The 22646-nt window shown below is 44.4% G+C and overlaps 1 protein-coding gene across 4 annotated transcripts in view; it reads right to left on the reverse strand.

Annotated features, from left to right (window-relative positions):
* Nucleotides 1-22646, reverse strand: part of PLCB1 (phospholipase C beta 1) — a 698632-nt gene that overhangs the window by 105414 nt on the left and 570572 nt on the right. For all 4 annotated transcript variants that reach the window (XM_075925686.2, XM_075925693.2, XM_075925689.2 and 1 more), the window contains 3 exons: nt 22214-22267; nt 17761-17980; nt 11482-11659 (listed from right to left, as the gene is read on the reverse strand). In XM_075925686.2, the coding sequence (XP_075781801.1) occupies nt 11482-11659; nt 17761-17980; nt 22214-22267 (452 nt within the window). The remainder of the gene's footprint in view (nt 1-11481; nt 11660-17760; nt 17981-22213; nt 22268-22646) is intronic.

Below are 22646 nucleotides of genomic sequence, written 5' to 3' on the forward strand. Positions count from 1 at the left end.
AGGCTGGGAGAGGGGAGGGCAACTAACATGATCAGGGGTTGGGAACAGGTCCCAGATGAAGAGAGGCTACAGAGACTGGGACTGTTCAGCTTAGAAAAGAGGAGACGGAGGGGGGACAGGATAGAGGTCTCTAAAAGCAGGGGTTGGGTGGAGAGGGTGCATTCAGAAAAGTTCTTCATGAGTTGCCATAAAGAAGGACAAGAGGACACCAAAGGAAAGGAATGGGTATCAGGCTTCAAACTAGTAAGAGAAAGTTGTTCTTCAGAAAGCAAATAGTTAACCTGTGGAACTCCTTGCTGCAGGAGGCTGTGAAGGCTACAACTAGAACAGAGTTTAAAGGGAAGTGAGATCAAGTCATGGAGGTTGGGTCCATGGAGTAGTCTTAGCCAGGGGGTAGGAGTGGTGTCCCTACCCAAAGTTTGTGGAAGGCTGGAGAGGAATGGCACGAGACAAATGGCTTGGTCACTATCTTCGGTCCATCCCCTCCAGGGTCCCTAGGGTTGGCCGCTGTTGGCAGACAGGCTACTGGGCTAGATGGACCTTTGGTCTGACCCAGGACGGCCATTGTAAGCTCAGGGCTCAGGGTCGGGGGTCTCAGTGGACCCCCTTGATTTTCATGCACACCTGCTCCTGGGTGGCCAGGCTGGCAGCTCTCCTGCCCTAGACGGCCACTTTCCTGTGCCTAGTGCGGAGATCGTGGACGAGGTCCACGATGTCCGCACTAGCCCAGGAAGGTGCCCGCCTCTTGCAGTCCAGGGCAAGCTCCTGGGAGCCGCCAGCCTGGTCCCGGGAAGAGGGGGAGGGCTGGGGGGTGTCGGGTGGGTGGCTCTGTGCCATGCCAGGTGCAGGGTCTGCTGGCTGGGTGCTGGCAGGCTTGCACCTGGCACGGGCACCGTAGCCAGCCCGTGCCCCTTTAAGGGGTCCGGGGCCGGGAGGGGGGCATAGAGTTTCCCTGGTGTTGGCCAGAGTGGCCACCAGGGAAACCTGGGGAGGGCTAGCCTCCCACTAGTTCGAATTAAGGGGCTACACACCCCTTAATTCGAACTAGTAAGTTCGAACTAGGCTTAATCCTCGTAAAATGAGGTTTTCCTAGTTCGAACTAAGCGCTCTGTTAGTTCGATTCAAATTCGAACTAGCGGAGCGCTAGTGTAGCGGCTATGAATGTTAGTTCGAACTAACGTCCGTTAGTTCGAACTAACATTGTAGTGTAGACATACCCTGTGTAATCTATTTTTTGATGATGAAAATTTCAGCAGTTACATGGTTACATGTAGGGCTACAGTTGGCCCCCCGGGAGCCGGTGCATGCTGCTAGCTCCGATACAGAGGCAGCAGTGCGGGAAGGCAATGGCTCCCGGGAGCTGGTGTGAGCCAGGAGCTCGCTTTTAAGCTGTCTCCCCATGTGTACCAGGAGCCTGCGTGTAGCTGTGAATTTTAATCGATGAGCCCAGGCTCATTGCTTAACTGTGTACATGGCTACACTTTCACAATGGCTAAACTCCCATGGACTTATATGGGAACAAGGTATCTGCTCTAACTTTGATGATAAACTACATAAGAAGCAAAGACAAGAAGCACCCTCCTACCCTTTCTTGCTTAGCCAAACATTTTTATTAGCTCTGTGTTTACAAAAATATATGAGTATTAAATTGTCCCATTAGACTTAAGTATCCACTCCGAAATAACACAGTAAATTAAACTGTGTAGATTTTTTTTTCACCTCATGCAATATCAGGCATTTTTTGCTTTTCATGTCCTTTGATATATGTTGGAGTATGCAAAGCTTTTCAGGGAATGACAGAACATTCACCTCTCTGAGAGGAATGAGCAGAAAGAGAATTTCTCATTTACCTTAAGGACAACCTATTGCCTTGATTACTGGTGGAGAGCCAACAAAAAAAGATTCTAGAGGTCTTTAAAGCTAGCATGTTATATCAAACAGACATTTTCTAACTGCTGTTTCTTCTAAGTCTGAGCACTGTAACTACTTGAGAAATGATGGCGAAGGAGTAACACTAGGCCATAGGTGGATTGATCTGGGGCCATGATTATGATGGCTTTTGTCACCTGGAGGGTGAGCACTTAAGACAGGATGTTATCAAGTACAACTGCAAAGACTACAGCTAGCTGATTAGCTGCTTACCTGGAGCACAGAAGGAAGCTAGAAGCATATGTTTTCCTTAATAAAAAAGGGATTGGAAAGAAATAAAGAAACAAGGGGATGGAACAGACACTTAAAGAAGTCCTCTGTGTAAGCTACTTAGTCTCCATCACTGTAATACCTGAGAGTTCTCTTCTTTAATGTATTTACCCTTGCAACATCCCTGTAGCCCTGTAGGGAAATGCTATTCTTTCCACTTTACACAGTGGGAACTAAGGCCTGGTCTACACTAAAGGAGAAAGTCAATTTAAAATACACAACTCCAGCTATGTTAGTTACATGGCTGGAGTTGACTTATCTTAAACACATTTTTGCACCATCCACACAGTGGGAGGTCGACGGGGGCACATGCTCCAATTGGCTTCCTTTAATCCTCGTGGAGCAGAAGTACCGGTGCTGATCTCTCAGTTCAAATTAGCGGGTCTTCACTAGACTCACTAAATCAAACCCCAAAAGATTGACTATGTCAGTGCTGCTCTTCTGTGTGATGTAGATCTTGTTGGAGTTGAAAGTTTTATTCTTTTTATATTTGTATTTTAGGTTTAATAATGTAGCAATGCGAGATAATACATTATTACATTTAATATTTCATTAAACTAAGCCCTTTAGTAAGATATATATTTCTTTGTTTTAAAGCTTAGTGAGTTTAGTAAGTTTTGGTACTGTGTCTATGTTAATGAGATTAGAGGAATGTTGAAGGCTGAAGTCTTAATTGTTTGATTTACAATGCCTTTTTGCTTTGCCCAATACTGTTGGGATACGGTTGTATTATGTATCAGAGGGGTAGCCGTGTTAGTCTGAATCTGCAAAAGCGGCGAGGAGTCCTGTGGCACCTTATAGACTAACTGAAGTGTAGGAGCATAAGCTTTCATGGGCAAAGACCCACTTCGTCAGATGCATGTAGTGGAAATTTCCAGAGGCAGGTATAAATATGCAGGCCAGAATCAGGCTGGAGATGACGAGGTGGATCCAATCAGGGAGGATGAGGCCCACTTCTAGTAGCTGATCTGGAGGGGTGAATTCCAAGAGAGGAGAAGCTGCTTTTGTAGTTAGCAAGCCATTCACAGTCTTTGTTTAATCCTGAGTTGATTGAGTCAAACTTGAAGATGAACTGTAGCTCAGCAGTTTCTCTTTGAAGTCTGGTCCTGAAGTTTTTTTTGCTGCATGATGGCTACCTTTAGATCTGCAATTGTGTGTCCAGGGAGACTGAAGTGATCCCCTACAGGTTTTTGTATATTGCCATTCTTAATATCTGATTTGTGTCCATTGATTCTTTTACGTAGGGACTGTCCAGTTTGGCTGATGTATATAGCAGTGGGGCATTGTTGGCACATGATGGCATATATTATGTTAGTAGATGTACAGGACAATGAACCAGTGACAGTATGGCTGATCTGTGATGGTGTTGTTGGTGTATATATGTGGGCAGAGTTGGCACCGAGGTTTGTTGCATGGATTGGTCCCTGAGTTAGAGTTATTATGGTGCGGTGTGTAGTTGCTGGTGAGAATATGCTTCAGGTTGGCGGCTTGCCTGTGGGAGAGGACTGGCCTGCTTCCCAAGGCCTGTGAAAGCGAGGGGTCATTGTCCAGGATGGGTTGTAGATCACTAATGATGCATTGGAGAGGTTTTAGCTGAGGACTGTAGGTGATGGCCAGTGGTGTTCTGTTGTATTATGCTTTTCTTTGAAAGTCCTTGGAGAGATTGCTTCTGTATGAAAGCGTTATGTATGTGTTGAGATAAAGGTGCGAAGGTTATCCTCAGAGCCAGATGGCCAAGAAAGGAGGGGTGACCTTTGGGTGAAGACACACTCATCAGCGTCAGAAAGACTATTAGTGTGTACCCATGGTAAAGGAGTGATCAGATTGGCAGATTGACAGCTCTAAAGTGGAGCTGGCACCCCTCTAAAACAATTGATTACAGGATGAGCCTTTTGAGATACTGTATTTAGGAATGATTGACATAAAAAAGATAACACATCAGATACAGACTGACATGGCAGAATCCATAGACTTCAACAGAGAAAAGGATTATAAAAGCAGGGTGCTTTGCCATGGAACTTCGTGTTCGTCTTGCCACCAACTCAAGGACAGCATTGGAACGCAACCGACAAAAGGTCAGGCTCTCCCTCTGTGATCGATCTGGCTGGACACTAGATTGATCCAGACTCTGGACTGGTAACTATAACATGTGTGTATGGTGTTTGTGTGTGTGAGTGATTGAAAAGCATATGCTACCGTTGTATTCTCAATAAATGTGGCATACTGCCTTTTCCCCTATAAAAGATCTCATGTGCTTTGTTTAAGCATAACAACCTGACCTAAGTGACTTACTCAAGCCCACACACTCAATCTCCAGTAGGCAAGGAACCCAAACTGGGTTTCTAGAATCCCAGACCAGCACCCTACCTAGTGAGCCATCTCACCTTTGTTTACCACTGTTGAACTGTTATGAGACTATCAGTCAGAAACACATTAAAAACTATCCGCCACCTGCTCCATAGACCTGCAAGAGCTTACTTCTGTTCTTGGCTTGCTTGCTGATGATTAATAGGATAATGCAACAAATGGTCTGATAGCACTTTATAGACTAACAAAACATGTAAATGAGCTTTTGTGGGAACAGCCCACTTCTTCAGATGACTGTAGTATTGAGTTTAGGATGTACAGACCCAAAATAAATAGGAGAGAAGGGGAGCGGGGAGGAAGAAAAAGAGGGGGTGAGAAACAAGGAGCAGAGGGTATGGAAAATCAAAGGGAAAAACAGGAAGGCAGAGCTGGGAATCAGTAAGCACCTGAAGATTGGGTAGTTAAAATGAAGCAGATAAGAATCAAAGTCAAAGAGCTCTTTGTGTAGATTCCTGTGTTAGGAAGGGTACTATCTATTGACTGTTTCTGATCGGCTTCGTTTTAACTACCCAATCTTCAGGTGCTTACTGATTCCCAGCTCTGCTTTCCTGTTTTTCCCTTTGATTTTCCATACCCTCTGCTCCTTGTTTCCCCACCTCATTTCCCCCCCACCCTTCTCTCCTATTTATTTTGGGTCTGCACATCCTAAACTCAATACTCCGGTCATGCCCACGAAAGCTCATGATACCATCTACATGTTTTGTTAGTCTATAAAGTGCTACCAGACCATTTGTTGTTTTTTCCTGCACAGACTAACTCGGCTACCCCTTGAAGCAATTGGATAATGGTGTGTCTTATCAAAATATCCCATGAGGTTCCAGTTTCTGAATCTCTTTGAGGTATCTCCATCTCTTTCCCAGTCCTTTTACCTGCTGGGCCAACTGTCAATCAATAAATAACTACCTTCTCCACCCCTCAAGAAAATGTATTTTCACCTATGACATACCTCATGAGCAGCATTTGCACTAATAATAAATACCTAGCTTTTATATGGCTCCTTCCAACCACCTATGTCAAAGCATTTTCCAAAGGAGGGGCATATCGTTTTCCACCTTTTAACACTGGGGAAGCCGAGTGCTTGCAGTTGGTATAACTCTTCTCATGTTGAAATCAGTAAAATTGTTAGCATGGACGTCAAAGGGAGCAGAGTAGGCCAATGCTGAGGGCATCTCAAAATATATTTGGAAGCCATGGATCTGTTTGGGCACCCACCCCATCCTGTACCTTCTGCTTGCCCGAAAACAGTGTTTCTCAAAGTGGTCCGTGAAACCACTCTGAGGGTACGTCTAGACTACATGCCTCTGTCGCCAGAGGCATGTAGATTAGGCTACAAGACATAGGAAAATGAAGCGACGATTTAAATAATCGCCGCTTCATTTAAATTTACATGGCTACCGCGCTAAGCCGACAAACAGCTGATCAGCTGTTTGTCGGCTCAGCGCGATAGTCTGGACACGCGGGTGTCGACATCAAAGGTATTTGTCGACCACCCAGGTAAACCTCATCCCAGGAGGCATACCTGGGTGATCGACAAATACCTTTGATGTCGACACCCGCGTGTCCAGACTATCACGCTGAGCCGACAAACAGCTGATCAGCTGTTTGTCGGCTTAGCGCGGTAGCCATGTAAATTTAAATGAAGTGGCGATTATTTAAATCGCCGCTTCATTTTCCTGTCTGGTAGCCTAATCTGCATGTCTCTGGCGACAGAGGCATGTAGTCTAGACGTACCCTCTGAGAAACCTGCTAACTGGCCGCTCCGGTGTGTTTATTTATGGGCTCTGCAGCCATGGAACCTCGCGACTCCCACTGGCGGCAAATAGCCAGCCAGAGCCAATGGGAGCCACAAAGCTCCATGGCTGTAGAACCTGTAAATAAACACACTGGAGTGGCCAGTTAACAGGTTTCTCAGAATGGTTTTACAGACCACTTTGAGAAACACCTCTCTAAAACATTGGCCTCACACCTTAGACTCAGATAACCCTCTTGCCATATTTAATTGCATCCCATAATTTTTAAAGTGTACATGTACGTGGGCATGGCCCCTGGTGGTATATAAGCAAAGGACCTGCATGTGTACTTAGGATCTGGAGGCACACATGCCTCATTGTGCGTGCGCTGTCGATTTCCTGAGCACACTTACCAATTTGGGACAATGTTGTTGAAGTTTATAGTGAAAACCACTGCCTTGAAGGTTGCAAAAAATGATTGATAGATATAATAACTGAAGTACAGGCTAAGGGTACTATTGCCTATTGGAGACTGTGGGGCAGAATCTGTCTTATCACTCTCAGGCCTTACAATTTGCACGAGAAGAATAAAGGCCCAGTGCTTGGAGAGACTAGGGGAAAATTATCCCAGCATGGGAAAATGTACGTGTCTTGTTTCAGGGGCTATTTTCAGGGTAGAAGGAAATATGCTAGGAGTGGGATGGGGACTTTTTCTAGTCTATGCTGCTGTGGACATTCTGGGAATTCCCCAGAATTTGGGAGGCTGCTATAAATCAGAATCACCCCCAGGGCTGCTCTAAGATGGTGGAATTTGGCCTACAAATGAGCCCAGAATCCAGAAGGCACAAAGGTGCCACTTTTGCTTCCAATTCCAGTGCACTATGCCTTTTGTGCTATGTGTGCATCTTGGGGGCGAACCACAGAATCTCTGCTCATTCTTCTAACCAATGAGCAATGGCTTTCCCTAGGGTATATATTATAACACTCTAAAAAAACCCTTTTTTTCCCCATCAAAATGTTCTGCATCATCAGTTGCCATCTGCTCAGTCTTCCCTATGTCAGCTCAGAGGGCCTTATGAGCCTCTTTCAGCCAACAGCAAAATTCCAGCTGTGAAAACAAATGCTGGCCTGGAATAAGCTATATGCAAAATACTTCCTCGCTGTCTATAAAAGATGCTCTTGCATGTGTTTAAAGCATTTGTTTTTTCTGAGAATGCTGTCTGGCACAACGTCATGCCTCAGGGAATGTTTGAAGTTATTTTTATTGATTCATTTTCATGAAATTTTACTTTATTTTACAAGTTTGCTTCTGAGAATGTCATAAAGTATAAAAAAGCAGAAGAAGAAACAGGAAACCTGCTTCAAATATTGCACTGAGCGTGGCATATTCTGTGCCAAGGCTATTAAGCAGAGATGAGCAAGAGAGTTGTTTCCTCACAGCAATATTATCTTTCATCGTTCACTGATTTACGCTCCCATCCAACCTTTACATGGACTCCTAACATACACACAAAGATCAAAATAGCAAAATCCCATTTCCTATTCAAGGTACAGGTGGTTCCCGAGTTACAAACGCATTGCCTTCGACTGTTTGTACTTATGACCAACCACCCATTAAGCTCATTACAGTGGGTCCCCGAGTTATGAATGTGCGATCCGCGCTTATGAACAGCGCAGTCACATTTAAATGAATGGAGTCCGACTTACGAACAGATCGAGTTACGACCAAGTGTTTGGTACGTAACTCGTTCGTAAGTCGGGGACTATCTGCATATCCTTCTAAAATATCCTTACACTACCAGATGCCATACTACCCACTACCAAAAAGTGGTGTTAGTTGCCAAATAACATCGTTAAAAATACAAAGTTGCAAGACGTACAGAAAGAAATACATGATATAGTCCACACTCTTAATAACATCAAACGGATCAACCCTTCTTTGAGTCCCTCAAAACATCACATTATGAGAAAACTCAGAACTCTGGAATAGATTATATTCCCTTTGATAACGTCAGCATATATATGGGTGGGGATGGCCAGAAAACAACACTTCCATCATGGGTGGTGGGTGAAGGCTGAAGCTGGGGAAGGCAAGTCTGAGGCCCCACCCCTTCCATCTGATACTCTGCCCCTCCTGAGATCTCCTCGCCCTGTGGAGTAAAGTCCAGCTTCCACCCCAGGTTACAACCCCCAACCCCAGCGAGTGGCATGGCCCCACCCTTTCCACATGGCCAGAACACCTGGGGCAGCTGTGCCATGGCCCAGCCCTCCCAGGTGGCTGGGGAGCCAGGCTACCATGCTGTGGCTCCAGCCCTCCTGGGCTGCTGGGGAACAGATCTACTGCACTGTGGCCCCAGCCCTCTTGGGTTGCCATGGAGCCGAGCTGCCGCACTGAGGCTCCAGCCCTCCCGGGCGGCTGGCAGAGGGTGTAGGCAGTTTTGGAAAGGCAATGCCTTCCCTTGCCTATAGTACCTGCTGTCCATGACTTCCATTTCTGAAGAAAAAAAAGGTTTTGCTGGAAGCAGAATGAAAACAACACCTTTTGAAATTCTGGCAGGGGAAGGAGACAGTCATCTACCACCGAACAGCCAATAACTTGGTGGTTTGGATACTCATGTGACATGTGGGGGACCTAGTTCAAGTCATTGCTCTGAATCAAGGCAGAATTTCCTAGTCACCAACCTATTCTGACCTGATGGGTCTCTCTCTAAATTCCAGCCTGGCCCTTAGAAAACCTTCCTGACAAAAGCTTCATAGAAAAGCTTCTATGCTTTCATACTTCTCTGAAAAGTTTCAGTATTGGCATTTTCTGTAAAAATCCCTGACCTATTAGGGACATATTAGGCTTGACTGTCAGTTTATATTCTATGGGCAGTCTAGGCTAGGGAGTGGGAATAGCCCTCCTTCATCTCAGCAAGATTGTCATAACAAAGATGGTCTCCCACGATAGGATAATTTTGCTCACTGGGCTTGTGTACCAAGCACTTGCAGAGTACGCCGAATGAACCGTAGCAGTGCTTTGATTGGATGCAGAGGGAGCACACAGCTCTCACAATGTTGTGTGCAATCAGCACGCACCTCACTTCATGGCTACGTCTACATTGGCACCCCTTTCCGGAAAAGGGATGCTAATGAGACGAGTCGGAATTGCAAATCCGCGGGGGATTTAAATATCCCCCGCGGCATTTGCAGTTACATGGCTGCCGCTTTTTTCCGGCTCGGGGATAAGCCGGAGAAAAGCGCCAGTCTAGACGCGATTCTCCGGAAAATAAGCCCTTTTCTGGAGGATTTCTTATTCCTACTTGAAAGTTTATAGTGGAATAAGAAAGTAGGAATAAGAAAGTAGGAATAAGAAATCCTCCGGAAAAGGGCTTATTTTCCAGAGAATCGCGTCTAGACTGGCGCTTTTCTCCGGCTTATCCCCAAGCCGGAAAAAAGCGGCAGCCATGTAAATGCAAATGCCGCGGGGGATATTTAAATCCCCCATGGATTTGCAATTCCGACTCATCTCATTAGCATCCCTTTTCCGGAAAGGGGTGCCAATGTAGACGTAGCCCATGTGTGTGTGTCACTTTAGTAATACCAGTAGGCAAAAAACAATGTGGATGGAAACCAGAGGTATCCGGCAACCCTGCATGTGGGCAACAGTAAACAAAATGTTTTGTGGGCCACACATAGAACCCTGATGGGTCACATGTGGCTTGAGGGCTGTAGGTTGCCCACCACTGTTACCATCTGCCCCAAGCAAGCCTCGGTGCACAACTGGAACAGACCAAATTATGACTCACAATTCCATCCCTGATGGCACCTTTGCTCCACAGTGGAAGCAGCAGGTTTACATTTCCTTCAGGGCTCATTCAGCTCTGGTGGCTGGCGAGTTGCGGTTGGGAAGGTGGGGCAGAATTTGGCCTCACCCATTTCTGGGTAGGAGAGGTCTCCTGGAGTCTACTCTCTCTCCCACCTGCCTGTGATGTTGGTAGCCCAAGCAAGTAAGAGTGAGTCTTACATGTGGTGTTTGATACCCAAAGTCTCATAGACTCATAGACTTTAAGGTCAGAAGGGACCATTATGATCCTCTAGTCTGACCCCCTGCACAATGCAGGCCACAGGATCTCACCCACCCCCTCCTAGAATAATCCTCTCACCTATATCTCAGATATTGAAGCCTTCAAATAGTTTGAAGACCCCAAGATGCAGAGAATCCTCCAGCTGTGATCTGTACCCCATGCTACAGAGGAAGACGAAAAACCTCCAGGGTCTCTGCCAATCTACCCTGGAGGAAAATTCCTTCCTGACCCCAAATATGGCGATCAGCTAAACCCTGAGTATGTGGGCAAGACTCACCAGCCAGACACCCAGAAAGTTCTCTATAGTGACTCCTATCATCCCTCCATTGTCCTATTTACCACTGATAATGAATGGTCAATTAGTTACCAAGATCATGTTATCTCATCAAACCATCCCCTTCATAAACCCATCTAGTTTAATCTTGAAGCCAGATAGATCTTTTGCCCCCAGTACTTCCCTTGGAAGTCACCCTCTACCATTTGGATTTTTGGTAGGGTGACCATATTTCCCAAGGAGAAAATGGGACACTCTGTGGGGCTGGCCTGAGCACTCTTCCCTCCACTGCTCCCATCCCAGGCTGGCCTGAGCCACTAGCCCATCCCCCCTCTCTGCGCAGGAGGCAGGCAGGGCTCAGGTGAGCAACAGTTCAAACATTTCTCAAAGGGGGCTGGCATCACTGCTCACCTTAGCCCTGCCTCCCCACTTCTGGAGCCCAACCTCCCCCGCCATCGCATGGGGCATTGCCACTCACCCTCCCGCACATCCCCCTGCATCTGACTTTTGTGACAAAAGTGGGTGTTTGTCCCTCTATCTCTTGACAACAGATCAAGCTGGCAAAAAGGACAAATGCCCACTTTTACCAAAACAGTTGGGACAGCCGGGACACAGCTTTGTCCCGGCCAAAACAGGATGCATGGTCATCCTACTTTTTGGCCCCCATTTTGTTTTCATTGAATACGGAATGCACACCTTGGGCCTGGCTTAATTAAAGCTCACAAATGGAGTCCGCAAAGTGACGTGCTGGACAAAATGCGACTTCATTAATGACAATGCAGAACTTCCACTAATGCTTGAGAGAGCCTCAAAGGACAGTGTCAGCCATGAGCCTTATACCTACCAGCTTAATATGTTCTCGCTTCTGATATTTTTCACTATAATACTGTTCTTGTCGGAGATTGAGAAGCTGCTGTTGTTGCTTTTCCTTCAGTTCTATTAACTTCTGGGTCATTTCTGAATCAAGGGCAGCCAGTTCTTGTTCAATAGTTGAACTGTGATCCGGGCTTCCAGTTTCACATCTGCACAGACACACAGAATACTGATTGTTCATTCAATAGGTAGAGTTAGTACAATTCCTCTTTTTTCCTTCTTTTTCTTTCTTTCTATAATTATCTAAACTAGCATCGGTAGCCCATCAAGAATGAATACGTGTCTATGTCCTGCATATTCTCTCCAGTGCAATTATATGATTTACCACACACTTAAAATAATCGGTTGTTTTCTCCATTGATTTCCATGGGAGGATGCAATATGAGAGTATAATAGACAGCATTTTGGTGGTGGCCGTGGTTGTCAGGATTTAAACTCAATTTGCACAAGGTGCATTGCAATGGAGAATAAGGATCAACATAAATAACTCATAAACATATTCACCAATATTTTTCCAAATTGGGCACCTAATTGGATACAAAAGTTCATGTTTATCTAGCTAATAAGTGTCTTGATTTTCAAAATAACTCAATAAGAATAATGGAAGCTCTTAAGTGCTGAGCCTTATTGAAACTCAAAACCTGTTTAGGTGCCTAAATGTGGGTTTAGCAACCTAACATGAGGTTTGCATTCATAAAAAGCATGGCCAGTGTTTGTTTAGGAGTTAGGAAATCCTTATATCTGCTAGCTTATGCTCTTTTGGAAAGAAACAGTCCTGTGGTACCTGAGGAAGGTACTACACAGAAGCAAAGAAAAAATTAAAAGTTAAAAGTCACCACAAGGGTAGGCAAGGGATTGGTAAGGGAGCAGTGGATGATGCATGTGAGAGTGAGATAAATAGTGCATAAAGCTAAAGGAGTAGGATAAAATAATAACAAATCTAAACAAAAGAATTGAACCTGTAAGCATATGCCCTGATCCATATTCCTATGTGCTTACTGCACTATTCTAGGTGTTAATCTAGTTGCCTAGGAAACCTCAGACATGGCAGTTTATAGTGATGTGGCAAAAGGCTAGAGTTCAGCCTAGGGTGGAGTTCTTGCTTCAGATAAAATTATAAAGTCCTGAAAAGGGAGAAGAATCTGTAGGATCACATGAATCAGCCACTCAGAAAGTCAAATTCAGAAAATCAATTAGAATGTGGAGAGCTCTTTACCTTGCCAGTGTGTCCTTCTTTCTGACGGCTGAATACATTGGGTCAGATTCTCAGCTGGTACAAACTAGTGTAGCTTCACTGAAGCTAATGGAAACACATGGATTTTCACCATCTGAGGAGCTAGAAGTTTGTATCTCAACAGTAATTTTTTTTTACTAGCAATAAAACTCCCCCTTTTCTCTTTCACAGTGGACATTTAATTGTTTGTCCCCTCCTAGGCAGATCTGCTTTTTGCAATAGCAGTGTGTAAAGAGTTCCTTCAGGCACTCACCCTTTGGTGGCTGAGGAGAGTCTTATAGTCTCTACTCGCCTGTCTGCAGGCGAGACAGTGTCCAACAAGTGGCCAGAGATCAGGCCTCTTCTTTAACCCCCCTCAAGGTGCCATTTGTACGGAGGTTTTGTGTGTGTGGGGGGGGGGGGGACAGATGGACCCAGGCCCACCCACTCCTCTGGGTCCCAGCCCAGGGACCCTATAAGTAGCAGTTACCTACTGAGTTTCAAAGTACTTAGTTGCTGTTATATCTCTGGGCCACTTCCCCAGGATGCTGTCGCATCCAGCCCTTTCTCTAGGGCCTTGTGGTTGAGTTCCCCTTGTCCAGGGTTCTGCAGGGTTGTCTTTGGCTTCTTGGCTAGCCTTCAGCCACAGGACCCGGCTCCAACCAGGTACGATGCCCCAGCTCCCACTTGGAGCTGTCCAGAGAGCTGGGGTTCCCCAGTCAGCCCTGAGGTCTGCCTGGGTCAAGCTCCAGGAAGGAACTGACAGGCCCTGGCCTATCAGCTCCTTTTATATCCACCTTCTGCACCCTAATTGGCTGTAGTGGAGGCTGCCACTCTATTCTGCTCAGAGGGCCTCTCTACTGCTCCTGTTGCTGGCCATGGTGCTGAAAGACCTCCTGCAGGGATGTCGGATTTTGTCCATCCCATCACATTGGCTACGTCTACACTGGCCCCTTCTTCGGAAGAGGCATGCTAATTCCTAACTTTGGAATAGGGAAATCCGCGGGGGATTTAAATATCCCCCACGGGATTTAAATAAACATGGCCGCCGCTTTTTTTCCGGCTTGGGGAAAAGCCGGAAAAGAGCGTCCAGACTGGCGCGATCCTCCGGAATAAAGCCCTTTTCCGGAGGATCTCTTATTCCTACTTGCAGGAATAAATCCTTAAATCCTTCAATCCTGAGACACTGCCCACTTAGCACCATGATCACCCCACCCCACAAAAAACCCCAACAGACTAGGAAGATCTTGCCATTACTCTAAATGAAAGTGAAAACTGAATCAGCAAAAGATCCAGATAAAGGGGTGTGCATCTCCTGCAAAGCATCCTGATTACAGCCATGTTCCAACTCAGCTGTATCTGTGGTGCAAGAGAATTCAGGGGTGAAGGGCCTGCTACGGAGAAAGCCCTAACTCCAACTCCTTGGCACAGGCAGACAAAGACTAATGGACGAACATAAGTGTTTCAAAGAGGGGAGACTTTTGACATGAATTTGAATACTGTACATGAACACTGAAACAGCATGAGAAAAGCCCTTCTCACAGTACTGCTAGCATGGCCAGAGCAAGATCTGGTGTTTTAAGCGAAGTTACCCAATCAATTTCCAGGCAAAATGCCAGTGTAGCATACACACTCCATACTAAGTCTCTGAATGCCCGTAACCCAATTTTCAGTTTCAAGGATTGATAGGGAAGGTGAGCAACACACATTCCCGAAAGAAATGAAAGGAAATAATAGCATAGCTCTGTTTTCCTAGTTCAGGCAGTTTATATTGAAAGAACAATGACTTTTGTAAGGAAAATTTAAGTAGGGTGACAACCTTCCTAACCAAGTATCAATCTATTCCTAAAATCAATTTGAGCAATGCCATTGCCTACTAAGCATTAAGTCCAAAGTATTCAGAATCCCTTGTGATTAATTTTCAGAGAAGCTAAAGATCAGATATCAGCACTTTTGCAAATCAGGCTCTAGGTGCTAGATTTTCAGACATATGTAGCACCTTAAGGTATTTTGATACCTATAGAAGTAGATAGCCTCCATCTTATGAATTAACTTGCTAAGACACAGTTGAAAATCCCACTAGGTCCCTATATACATCTTCAGATGCCTAAGAACCTTTGGAAATCTGGCCAAAGGTGTCTAAATCTGGACCCTTAAAAGATGAAATTCTTTTGAAAATGTCAGTGCCTGTCTCAACAATGCAACTTGCACTATATTCAGGGTTTTTGAACTACATATTGCATAGATATGGCAGCACTTACTCCATATACACATTTTCATCACACTTTTCCAAGGGCAGCACTAGCAGTACCACTATGAAAGGAGAGGCCTCCAATCTAACTACAGAGTTGTAGCATACAATAGGGTAGCCATGCTAATTAATCTGAGCAATTAATATGATTAGTTTGTATATTTTCAGGATACTTCACTTGTGTTGTTGAAAAAATATGGCTTTCTCCTAAAGCTCAGCTACATATACTAAGATCTTAAGATATTTGAATGACCAGTTTTGTTTTGAAAAAACAAACAAACAAACAAACAATCTTAATTTATTACACCACTAGGACACCAATGCAGCAGAGATCATCTGTGTCAATTTCAATATGCGAGTCAACCCCACAGACTTCAACTTTACTGAATTAGTGCCCAATTCTACACACAGCTGCAAAACGCTGATTGCTCTCTGATCAAGTTATATATATCTGAGTCATTTTCTAATGCAGGGACTACTGACAAAATAGTAATTTGTATTCTTTAGTTTCAGGGAAAAAGCTTCATTAATGATCTAAAATGATATAAACTGTCTGTTTTTATTAGGATTTTTTAACCTATTAGAAGTCTTTTGCTTAAGATACTATGCACTTGCAAGTCTGAATAACTCTGACTATATATTCCTGACTTTTAAAATTGGGCATCAGACTTCCTAACCTTTCTGTCTTCCTATATGATCTGTCTCATCTTTGAAATGATTTTGGCAGCTCTATGTAATAAGGACCAGTTAAACATTTAATTGCCTGGCACTATGGAAAATATATGGCCACATCCTAATAGAACAAAAATGACCTTCGCTGAAAGGTAAATGAATTATTTACTTGATTTTATTATACCGTTGAAGTTTGAACAGAATAAACCAAAGACAAATCTTGACATCACTCTCTGTAGATTTCTGTATTGAATGGTGGCATTTGGCAACACTGCAGATTTCAAATAACCGAGTAACACACCTGACAAACAGTGATAAAGAATTTTATAGATTCAAACTTTGAATGTTCTGAAAACAGAATATAGCCAAAGTCACTTAAATATGTGGAGGCTACTTTAGAAGTACAAAGCTCCTATTAAACTGAATGAGGATTCTGTCATTGGACAATCATAAATGGCTAAGTTGGCCTTTGGGAACAATTGTGTGGACTAATTCTCCACCACTTATAATCAGAGGTGTTATAATGGAAGTCAGAGGCCAGAAATTACTCCTATTTTTTCTCCCTGCTTGCCCTCCAGAGATTTTTTTATATTCATGGCTTTCATATTTTAAAAGCTATAATAAATTGCAGGTAGTCAATTTTATGAAATAATAAAAAGGACCATAATGGGTCTTATTTTAATCAAATGAGTCACAGAATGATGCTGTAATGTTTACTATATTTAAATAAATTGTAATGAAATTAAAATGCTGCAATATTGGGCTGAACAGAAATCTACCAAAAGGAAGACCTGATTAAGCAGATTCAATTGTGGTATTATTTAGTATCCAAACCTGCATAAACTTAGGAACATGAGTAAGTACAATTTGTGCAAGTGTTCACGGTAGCTGTTTTTGAGGGTCTTTATTGATAGATATAATTCATTGCTACATGCATACAATAAGAATATTAGAAAGATTTGGTGCAATGCTCATATCCCTTTATTTTCTAAACCAACTTAAAAAAAATTACGTTCACACAAAAAATAGATAGGGCAATGGAGGATTGAGAAGTAGAAAGAGCACAGCAAGGACTGCATTAAGGGAAGGGGCTGTAACATCTTTCCTAGATCTACTTACAGTAAATCAATCAAAACACTTGATGGAGTCACCAAGTGGTCTAGGGGGTCCATCTTTTGAAAAGTATTCAGTTACTTTTAGCTGTTAGTCAACAAAACTACAAGGTTCAAAAGTCAAGGAATAGGTCTAAGTCTTTGCATTGTTTTAACAACTCTTTCCAGGGATTCCCTTTTGGAGGCACCATAGGTTAGGAATAGCCCACCTTTAGTGTTCACACTAACAATCTAAGGCCAATTGTTAGCTCATTTGGAGCCAGACTATGACCTGTCCTATTTGCCTGTGCATGGGGGTAAAGGAGCATAACATGGTTTCTTATCGCCCCCCTGTGGGCTACATGCATGCTTTATAGTGTAAAGGAGAAGCTGCAAGGAGCAAAGCAGGGAGGCATACGGCACTTTCAAAGCACATCAGCCAGTGCAGCAGTGCTTGCTAGGAAAGGCAAGTTCCCTGTGTCAGCAAAGAGTTCATCCACATTACTGCCTGCCTGCAGCAAGGATCGGGGATTGAACTGTGACTCTGAGTTGGTCTCTGGTCTACTCTTGTATCTAGCTGCTGCCAGTAAGCAGCCTCTTCATCTGGGCATGGGGGAACTCCCCATTCAAGTTCCAGTCAAGTGTGTTATTTGCAAAGGAATGGATGATCAGAACAGGAGAATCACCCATCAGCGCCCTAAAGATGAAAGTGGGTTTCTCAATACACAAATAGTGTGTCCCCTCTTGTACGGTGAAAGTGATATACACTGTGGAAGCAAACTACCGTGTCAGTTAGAACAATTTTATTGGGTTGTGAGTAGAAAAGAAATGCAACACAAGGAGGCTTTTGTCCATAGTGGTAGGTTGCACCTTCATTTCAAGATTCCTGCCTTTATTCAGTCTATGAATGTCCTGGCCTCTGTTTTTATATGGGCTATCTCCACCTACTTGTTAGGTTCCTAATGAAGAGTAAATGGACACCTAAGGTTTGTGTTAAAGGAGAGGAAGCTCTATTCCACATACCTTTTCTTACTATCCCGTTTGGTGCTCTTTTCTAAGACTGCTCTACGTCGCAGGTAGTCATTCTGGATTTCATTGTACTTTGCAGTGTGCTCTTTAATCAGATCGGTGGTTTTCTTGTGATGTCTCTTGACAAGGTCCTTCATTTCTTTGTAGTGCTTCTTCTGCAGCTTAACGAAGGACTTCTGCTGTTTTAGTTCCTCAATGGTTTGGGCTTCCACTTCTGCAAGAATAATCACAGAAACGGCGTTGTTTTTCGGCGACCGAAATTGTACGCTAGCAGGACATTCCAATTCTGGTAAACAGGGAATGAAACCAATGGTTTACTACTGATCAACAATTTTTATTGGCTTGAGATAAATTAGAGGCTTTCAATGATAACAACCAACTTTATCTGGAAACAAACCAAAAAGGCTGACAACATCACGGTCACTGTAATCAATTAAACAAAGTCTATGAGTTAAGTGATAAGTTCAGAGTCAGTCCATTAAGCAACGCAAATACATTGTTTTATCTTTCCCCAGATCCCTTTCAGATGCAGAGGAATCCCACCAGCCCAAGACAAACCTATCCACAGTTCTCTCCTGTGATTTCCCAGCCCACCAGAAACCTATCATTGGGGACAAATATCCCTCTGATAGAAGAGGACTAGATGTAACTCCTTCTGGGTTTAGAAGAGTTGCCTCAGAATGTCTCTACATAAGCTGCCACTGTCCAGGCACAGACATTAGGATGCTGTATGAACACCAGACCAGTCCAGCTATAGCAGGGTCGGCAATAATGTTTGATGGGGGGCCGCTCCAAGAATTCGGTAAGAGTTAAAGGGTTGCACGCTTCTATGACATTAATGGAGGAGGTGCGGGGCCTGGGATGGAAGTGGGTGCAGAAGGAAGCTTGGGGAGAGGATTGGAGTGCAGGGGGGTGTAGGGTCTAGGAGGCAGTTTGGGTGAAGGAGGGGATATTGACCTGGGGCAGGGGACTGGCATGCCAGAGGGGGTGCAGGAACTGAGAAGGATATGGGTGCAGGAGAGGATTCTGACTAGGAGGAGGGGTAGAGGAGGGGTGCATGGTCTGGAAAGGGGTTGTGACTTGGAGCAAGGGATTGGGGTGCAGGGTCTGGGAGGAGGTATGGGTGCAGGAGTGAGGGTGCAGAGGGTTGGAGTTACATGGAGCAGTGGTGCGGAAGGGCGAGTACAGAGTAGAGGGGGGGATGGAGTGCCAGTGGCAGGCTCTGGCTGGGCAACACTTACCTAGGTGGCTCCTGCCAGCAGCCCAGAAGGATCCTCAGGCAGGCTCCCTGCCTTTCACACCCTTGCATGCTGTTCAAAGTGGCCACTTCAGGGGCATTGTGCTCTCTGTGCACCATGAACCCCTGGGGGAGGGGGGGCGATGAGCACTGCCTCCCACACCCAGCACAATCTTGCAGCTCCCAGTGGCCAGTGCAGCGCAAAGCCACGCCCCACCCGCCTGGGAGCTCATGGCATGCAGAGCACATGGCCCCCTGCAGCTGGCCTCCTGGAGTGGCATGCGGGGGTGTGAAAGGCAGGCAGCCTGCCTGAGGATCCTTCTGGGCTGCTAGCCAGAGCCACCTAGGTAAGTGCCGCCCAGCCAGAGCCTGCCTCTGGCACTCCATCCCCCGCTCCGCCCCACCTCCACCTTCTACTCGCCCTCCTGCACCACTGCTCCATGTAACCCGCAGAATGGTGGCGGGCTGGATCCAGAGATTTGGAAGGCTGGATCCTGCTCAGGTTGTAGTTTGCCTGCTCCAGGGCTAGAGCGGTGTTTCTAAAAGTGTTCCACGGAATCCCTCTCAGAAACACTTTAACTGGCCACCCTGGTTTGTTTATTTACCAGCGCAGTCGCCACGGAGCCTCGTGGCCCCAATTGGCTCCATTTTGTCCTTTGCAGCCAAGGGGAGCTGCGGGAAGTGTGTTTCTGAGGGATTCCGCGGAACACTTTCAGGAGTAATGTGGCCGTCCCAATTTTAAAAATATTATGCAAACAGACTTTTATTCTTGTTTCCGTTACATTTCCATTGGCTCATTTTCCCTTAAAAAGGTCCTCCCAGTTTGACGAGGTTTGCCCAAGTTTCTCAAAAGTATCTGCTGTGGTTGATGTCTCAGCAACTTATTATCAAGCATTTGTTGTATTACAAAACACAAAGACAGATTTATTTTTATTCTAACTGTCTACTCAGTAAGGAAACATTATCTAAACTAGATCTAATGAAGAGATACTGAAAACAAAGTGTCATAAATCTACATACTTCTTGTATCCAAAACCTGGCCGAATTTGGTTATATTTGACATTGCTCATAGTCTGATTTAGTCTAAACTACATTGGGTCATGCTAACGTGTTCAGATTGGAGAGTTCCATCCTAGGTTGTAAAATATCTCAGAGAGGTAGCCGTGTTCTTGTTGTTTTTATCCTATGTTGTGTTTGTCCTATGTTCAGTTTGTACGTGTATAATTATTGCCATGTTAGGTGAAACACCAGGGATTGAACCGGGCACCTCTAGAGCTAAAAAAACATAAGCTGTGGTAGCCTGAATAAAGCACTGTAGCTGTGGGCTGTAATAGCTCATTTTCTCTGAAGAATGGGAGACCCAGTAACTCACACTACACCAGTGGTTTCAAACCTGTGGTCCGTGGCCCCCTGGTGGTCCGTGACAGTATTGCAGGGAGTCTGTGGAAAGTTTAAAAATAGGGATCAGGCCCACCACGATGTGCCCAATCCTTACTTTTTTTTTCTTTTCCTTTTCTTTTCCATTTCTTTTTCTTTCCTTACTTTTCTCTTCCTTTTCTTTTTTTTTCTCTCCCCAGGAGGGGGTGTCCATGAAATGTTAATAGATTGAAAAGGGGTCCATATGCTCAAAAACGTTCGAACCACTGGGTTACACATTTTCTTTGGGAAATGGAGATTAGCAAGAGGATATAGGAGATGTTATCTCATAACAATTCTTACGGAAAAGACGCCAAAGCTCTGGATGGGCCTCCAGTTCTGAAATTTTAAACAGTGCAAGTCACTGTATTTAAGTGAAATCCAAAGATTGCCTCAGATGCAGTTCTGTCGTACATGCCGATTTAGTCCATGAGGAAACACCGTAACTCCTTCCTTTCCCACTCCCTTCTCTAGATAGCAGTTTGGTTCACAGTGTAGGAACACATTTTGATATCAGTACACAAGGCTGTGCAACACTTTGACAAGTTACTACTATTTTTCAGTTGAACACTCATGAGGGTTACAAAGAGAAAGCTTCATGTACCAAACTGAAAATACACCTCATAGGAGAATCGATGTATTCTTCAGCGAAGTTCAACGAAAGGGCTTCTCAGCCTTCGAAGGGGCGAGTGGACACGATGCCATCAAGAAGCTAAGCCAGAGTGACATTCAACTAGGCATGATGAAATACAAGCTGCATATCTCATTGCTAAGAGTTACCCCATTGAGTTCAGGACTGGGCCCTATATTGGACTGGTAGCTACATTATCATGGTGTATCTCTAAGGATATGTCTACACTACCACCCTAGTTCGAACTAGGGTGGTTAATGTAGTCATTCGAAGTTGCAAATGAAGCCCGGGATTTAAATATCCCGGGCTTCATTTGCATCTTGCCGGGCGCCACCATTTTTAAATCCCCGTTAGTGCGGACTCCGTGCCCGCAGCTACACGCAGCATGGAGTGGGTAGTTCGAATTAGGCTTTCTAATTAACGGGGATTTAAAAATGGCGGCGCACGGTTTCATTTGCAACTTCGAATGACTACGTTAACCACTCTAGTTCGAACTAGGGTGGTAGTGTAGACATACCCTAAGGCTGTGTCTACATTGGCAATTGCAAATCCGCAGGCTTCTCCGGCTTATCCCCAAGTCGGAAAAAAGCAACAGCCATGTAAATGCAAATGCCGCGGGGGATATTTAAATCCCCCGCGGATTTGCAATTGCGATGTGTCTCATTAGCATCCCTTTTCCGGAAAGGGATGGCAATGTAGACACAGCATAACAGTGTAAGCAACATTAAGAGCTCTAGCATATGCAAGGCACTGGCTTTAAGTCATCTAAGTATGCTCAGAGCATGTTTGCGTGAGATGGTGGTAATAATACTGGTATTGTCTCTGCATTGGACATCCCCTCTTCCCCCACAAGATTCCAACCATTACTGACACACAAGGTAGTGCAATAAAGGGAGATATTAAAAAAAACCTCCCTACAGCAAGTCAGTGCTTATCTCATTGCAGACAATGACAACCCCCCTCCCATTGACTTCAAAAGCACAGGACTATGTCCTAAGGGAACAAGTCCTGGCATGTGCATTTGTCACAAAGTTCTTTCAGTAGTAATCAGATAATGAAAAGTCTAAACCGGGTGGCCTATTTCACCAAATGTACATTTATCTGGACCAAACTGTAAAATTCATTCAGCGTATGCTATTTCATAACACTGTTATATTTATTACCTGTTAGGACACTCTGAATAAGATCCTCTGTTTTGGCAGGAGCTTTCACAGAACCTGGAGATAAAAGATACTATTGAGTTCAATTCTTTTTAAACAGAAGCCATATGTGATGTCCTTTGAAAATTTATATATATTGTATATCATTATTGCAGTTGTCATAGGATATACAGTTGTGTAAACATCTTAGGGCACATCTAAACTACAAAGATTTTTTGAAAGAGGAGATTCTTCTGATCACATTTTCGAAAGAGGATCTTTGGAAAATGAAAGTAGTCTGGACACGGTTTTTTCGGAAAAAAAAACCCTTTTCAAAAGTTTATGCGGTTTTTCAACAAAGGGTTTTTTTTCTGAAAAAACATGTCCAGACTACTTTCATTTTCAAAAAAATCCTCTTTCGAAAATATGATTGGAAGAAGATATGCAAATTCCCGTG

Source organism: Pelodiscus sinensis, chromosome 3 (assembly GCF_052426305.1).
Source record: "Pelodiscus sinensis isolate ZL-2025 chromosome 3, ASM5242630v1, whole genome shotgun sequence".
Lineage (NCBI taxonomy): Eukaryota > Metazoa > Chordata > Testudines > Trionychidae > Pelodiscus > Pelodiscus sinensis.